At 67.7% G+C, this 5,390-nt stretch overlaps 2 protein-coding genes across 2 annotated transcripts; both read left to right on the forward strand.

Moving 5' to 3' along the window:
* Nucleotides 1–313: 313 nt before the first annotated feature.
* MNEG_3089 (hypothetical protein) lies at nt 314–1,624 on the forward strand (the record flags this gene model as incomplete). Its single annotated transcript, XM_014048438.1, has 4 exons — nt 314–531; nt 713–866; nt 1,056–1,271; nt 1,514–1,624. The coding sequence occupies 4 exons, from the start codon at nt 314–316 to the stop codon at nt 1,622–1,624; spliced, it is 699 nt and encodes a 232-aa protein (XP_013903892.1).
* Nucleotides 1,625–2,016: 392 nt separating this feature from the next.
* MNEG_3090 (hypothetical protein) lies at nt 2,017–5,164 on the forward strand (the record flags this gene model as incomplete). Its single annotated transcript, XM_014048439.1, has 8 exons — nt 2,017–2,085; nt 2,159–2,320; nt 2,459–2,550; nt 2,772–2,860; nt 3,095–3,429; nt 3,648–3,937; nt 4,338–4,485; nt 4,802–5,164. 8 exons carry the CDS (start codon nt 2,017–2,019, stop codon nt 5,162–5,164), a joined length of 1,548 nt encoding a protein of 515 aa, XP_013903893.1.
* Between the last annotated feature and the right edge of the window lie 226 nt (nt 5,165–5,390).

Consider the following 5,390-nt stretch of genomic DNA (forward strand, 5'->3'; position numbering starts at 1 on the left):
ATGCTGGATAACATGTTGTGGAAATGACGTGCAACGTGCTGTTCCCACAGATCATACTTGTGCAAGACCGTAGGCGGGATCCGTTCGGTTGCCGCTGCCACACAAACCCGCATTTATATCAGCATCCATTTGGCGAAGTGGCGTGATCCAACTGTTCGATCCACCCCGGCTCGCTGGCGTCGCGGCGCTGCGACTACAAGTCCACCGCCCTGTGCTGCACGGCGAGGTTGCACCACGCAGGGAGAACTCTGTTTGCTTACCCATCTTAACTGGTGCACCCATGGATTTGGCAGTGTTGCTACCGCTGGCGGTAATGTTGGCGCTCCAGGCCGTCATCGGCCTGGCGCTGCTGCTGCCGCGCGCCGCGTCCGCGCCGGTCGCCAAGCTGCTAACCGCGGCGAGTGGCAACGCGGCCGCCAAGTCGGCGGTGCTGACCGTGGCCGGCGCGGTGGGCGCCATGACCGTCTCCTCGCTGATCCAGCTCTATGGCGTGATGGAGTCCCTGAAAAAGGGATCCCAGTACGGGGACAGGTGAGACTGCACCAGGCAATCCACGCTGATCAAGCCGCCCGCGCTGCCTGGCGCCACGACCACGCAACCCAGCAGGCCGCCCGCAACACACACAGACCAAGCGGCGCTCCCCCAACTCCCCTTCTGCTGGAGCAAATACACGCCACAACGCACCAGCGTACACCCGGCCGGCTGCGCGCAGGGCGCTGGCCCTCAACGTTGAGGAGCTGCGGGCCCTCCTGGCGCTGGTGCTGGGCGTGTCCAACCTGGCGCTGCTGTTCCTGTCGCGCGCCCTGGCCGCGGAGCAGCTGGCGGCCGACAAAGCCAAGCTGAACCTGGAGGTGCTGCAGAGGCAGGTGGGCGCGGGGCTGCCGGCGCGTGCACTTCCGTGCTCGACGCTGGAGATGCAGGCGCGTATCAGCCCGTCAGCAGGAGCCGCTCTCTCGCCTGCGGCAGGCGGCATCATTGGCGGCGGCCCTGCAACTGGCCATTTCTCCTTCCGTGTGTCATTCTCAGCGTTGCCGCCGCGTGTGTCGCCCCGACAGGCCAAGGGCCTACAAGCCGAGTACACCCGGGCCACGTCCAGCAAGGCGGCCGGCGGCGGCGGTGACGGCGGCGGCGGCGACGAGGCCGCGCGGCTGCGCGGGCAGGTGGACGCGTTGATTCGCGAGAAGGCGGCTCTGCAGGCGGCGGCGGACGAGGCGGCGGCGGCGAGGAGGGGGGCGCAGGCGCAGGTCGAAGCGATGAGGGATCAGAGCAAGGTGGGCGGGGCCAGAGGACACGTGCGGGGGGGTTTCACAATGTTGTGTCCAGGGTGTTGGAGGACCAGTGCTTCACCCCGGCATCATGGCCCCTGCTTTTGAGTGTGGGCCTGTGCTGAGCGTGTTTGTGCAGCCTGCTGTGTCATGCGGAGTGCATTCATTTTGGAGTGGTCGTTGCGCGCGCATACGGCCGCAAGCCGCTCCTGACATGAGCGTGCGCTGCGTTCACCTCGGGGACCCAGGGGCTGGAGCGCGAGTATGACCGGCTGCTGGCAGAGCACGACCGCCTGCGCCGTGACTACGACCAGGCAACGGGCGGCCGCATCGGGGGCGGTGGCAAAAAGGCAGAGTGATGGCGCACGTGTGCTTGTACAAGAAGCTTGATCCATCTGGGCCGGCAGGGAGCAGGTCAACTCCGTCGCCATCTCAACGGCATGCATGGTGCTTGCAACTCCTTATGCACATGATCCCATACTTGTAATTGCCTGTCCAGCGCCAGCACGAGCAGGGCAAGCGACAGTCCTGCCGTCACTTGCTCATGTCATTACGGTATCAGCATGCACACGCAGCCGCCCTGGGTTCTGCCCCTAGCCAGCTGCGATACCGTACGTGCTGGGAGGTATTATACCGTGGTATCCAGACTCCTGTGTTACACGCCTTCTAGTACGGTTGGAACACACTGTTAGCCACAGTCCCGGCACGTGATCAGCGACGGAGGGGTATGGAGTAATATAAGGGGCTGGTCATGGACGTCTCTATAGCGCTGCACCGCCGTAGCTACCTCCCGGGGGAAATAGTGAAGATCTTGGTCAAGGTGCGTAGCCCGTGAATGCATGAGATTGCTTTGTTAAACGCTACATGACACAGATCACGATCCCCTTGATCAGGCCCAGCGGGCGGCGGATGGGGGCGCTGGCGGCGGCGGAGCCGACGCGGGCGACGCAGGCAGGGTCACGCTGTCCATCGAATGCAGTGGCTCGGAGCGAGTCGATCCCGGCTGGGTCAGCACTTTGTACCACCCGCAGCTGCCGGCCCACAAGGAGACCAAGGTGAGCGCATGCGGGGCCACGTGCAGCGTGCGTGGGGCAGCAACTCTTGGGGACCCCCCAGCCCCCCAGCCTCGTGGCCTCTCACGGAGGCTCGCGCGGACGGCTGCCCCCCATCTGTGCCCGCCCTCGCCCTCTCAGCGGCTGGTGCGGACGGTGTTTACAACTGGGAGGCTGCAGATCGCGGAGGACGAGCCGTGGCGGCCCGGCGTAGTGAAGGCGTACACTGTTCGGTGCGCCCCGCCCCCCAAAAGAGCAGCAACCGCCGCCGCAGACCGTCCGAAACAATGCGGCCTTTAAACGGGCCTGATCCTGAGACCGTCGCGCGACCGGCAGCACGCACGTGCCACGTCAGGACGCACCCGCGAGACGGGCGTCGGCGTGCATGTGCACGCCCCCCCGCAGCTCAGTTCAGGCGCCCTTTGCACTCCCCGGCTCACGCGCGCCGCGCCAGGTTCCGGCTGCCCTCGCGCATCCCCCCGACTTTCAAGGGCAGCGCGGTGCACTACCTATACCAAGTCACGGCCAGGGGCACTGTTGCGGGTGAGCGGCGCACGGCGGGCGCGATCTCGTCACGCACAGTCACCAGTCTAGGATGCTGAGTCGCACCTTGCCAATACGAAGCAGCCGCCACGCCGCTGCTGGGCCGACGGCGGCCAGCGGCGCGCAGCTGCGGTGGTTGCACCCAGAGGCGGCCGTGTGGGAGGGTCTTTGGCCATGTCGGGTTGCTCTTAGCCATGTCGCGCAACCAATGCCTCGCCGCTGATTCGGCCGCAGGCCCCGGCAGCGGCGCCGCGCCCGTGGCCGTTCAGGCCGCCTGCCCCTTGTTGGTGTGGCCCAAGGCCGAGCGCCCCGCCGGCGGCGCAGCGGCCGGCATCGACGGGCGTCGCGCCAGCATGGGCCTCTCAGGCTCCATCCCGAGCGCGGCGACGCCGACGGCGGCGGCGCTGGCGGCGGCGGGCAGCCTGCAGGGCGCGCAGGGCGCGGCGTTTGCAGCGGCGGCGGCGGCGGCAGCTGCTGCGGCGGCGGCAGCTGAGGGGGCGGACCACCAGCCGGAGCCTGATTTGCTGGAGTACCGGCTGGGGGTGCAGGACGTGCGCGCCAAGTGGGAGGTGGGGCTTCTCCGGCCGCGGCGCTGCCTGCGCGAGCGCTCCCCGCTCGTCGGTGGCGCAGCGCGGCGCCCCGCAGGTTGCGCGATGCTTTTCGTGCCATCCGCTGCCTGCCTGCCGCGGCCGACTGCAGTGGTGGCGCTTGGTAAGGGCACCCACCCGGTGGGCAGAGGCAACGACGAGCCACACGCTGAAGCTTTCCCTTTCGTAACTTCCTGCAGGAGGTTGCCATCGCCGCCGATGGGTCGCTGCAGCCGCTGTCTCGGCAGCCGGCAGGGCAGCAGCAGCAGCTGCCTCAGGGGGACCTGCAGCAGCAAGACCAGGCGCAGCGAGGAGATCAGAAGCAGCAGCAGCAGGGTTTGCAGCAGCCGAGCCTGGAGAGCGCCAGCCTAGCAGAACAAGGGGAAGCTGACGATTACCTGGCTGACTCGACCGCCCACGCGGGCTCCAGCGGCGGGAGGCTGACGCTGCAGCAGCGCGCCAGCATGGTGCCGCGCACATACAACCTGCGGTGCGCGGGCGGGCGGCCTCCAGTGACGGATAGGCCATGCGCATGTCAGTTGCAGCCGTGGCCCGGATGTCATAATGCTTTGCAGTTGCACCCACGACCAACTGCTCTCCGGGGGCTTTTTGCATATCGTCTCACCCCTTTACACCCCCGCAAGCAAATTGCCCACGTCCAAGCCCATCCGCATCCTCGCACTCGCACCCACACACGCACCCACACACAAACCGCTCTCACACCCACCCACCCACACACACACACTCACACGTATGCTCTCTCTGTCTCTCTTCCTCCCTCTCTTCCTCTCGCTGCGATTCGCTTGCTATCTCACAAAGCACACGCGCACGCAATCCGGCACCTCCACCACCGACACGGCCACCGCCGCCGCCACCCTCCCCCACCCCAGGGCTGGCGACCGCCCGTTGGTCCGAGTCACGCTGCAGCCGCCGATGGACACGCCCCTCCAGCCGGGCGCCACCCTGGGCGTGTTCTTAGACCTGCGGGCCGCCCACGGGCCTGCGGCCGACCCTGCGACGCAGCCGTCGTGCCTGCAGGTGCGGGGCATCGCCGCGGCGCCGGGGGCCGGCGCCTGGTCGTGCACCCACTGGGTCGTCGCGCGCCTGGGCGCCCTAAAGAGCGGCCTGCCCAGCGCGGCTGACAGCGGCCACGCGTTCCCATGTCTATTCCATCGCTTGCGTCTTGGCGATCATCCTTATATGGCCCATATCTCCCACTGCGCCCCGCCATCCTCCGCCCCTCCCCACACGAACGCGTCATCCTCATCCCTCACCTCAGCCGCTTGCCACCCACATATTGATGACGACACCCCTCCACAATAACCAATACAATCTTCCAATCTTCCCGCCGAAGGTGGTTGCCCTGCTGCAGTCAGAGGAGGAGGTGCAGCCCGCCCACGCCCACCGCGCCGCCAAGCCGCCCGCCACGCCGCCCGGCGCCGACGGCCCCGCCGCCGGCGCCGTCTGCGCCACGCGCACGCTCTACTCGGAGCAGCAGCAGACGACGGCACACCTGCTGACAGGCCAGTTCACGTTCTCAATACCGCCGAACGCGCACCCCTCGTTCCGCACGCCGCTGGTCGCGCACCGATGGGCGCTGCGGTTCGAGCTCACGCTCGGGGTGCCCGCCAGGGGCGGCCGGGGCGGCGGCGGCAAGCAGTCAGTTGAGCAGTTGGTCTGGTCGCTGCCGCTGGTCGTGTGCCCGCCCTGCGCGTAGCCGGCGCTCGCCTGTGCGCGCGGGGGCTGCTGAAACGCGCCTTGCGGGCGGCCTGCAACAGGCCCCTTGCGGCCCCACTGCTCGTCGCCTTGTTTGCCGGCCAATTCACGCTGGAAAACGGGTGCTTGTTACCCAAAGCCAGTGCAGTGTGTTTAGCCCACGGGCGGCAGCGCGGCGCCACCACGTGGTCGGCCACCACAGGAGTGGCCCACGCAGGCGTCGCGGC

The sequence above is a fragment of the Monoraphidium neglectum genome (assembly GCF_000611645.1).
Source record: "Monoraphidium neglectum strain SAG 48.87 unplaced genomic scaffold scaffold00374, whole genome shotgun sequence".
Classification (NCBI taxonomy): Eukaryota; Viridiplantae; Chlorophyta; class Chlorophyceae; order Sphaeropleales; family Selenastraceae; genus Monoraphidium; species Monoraphidium neglectum.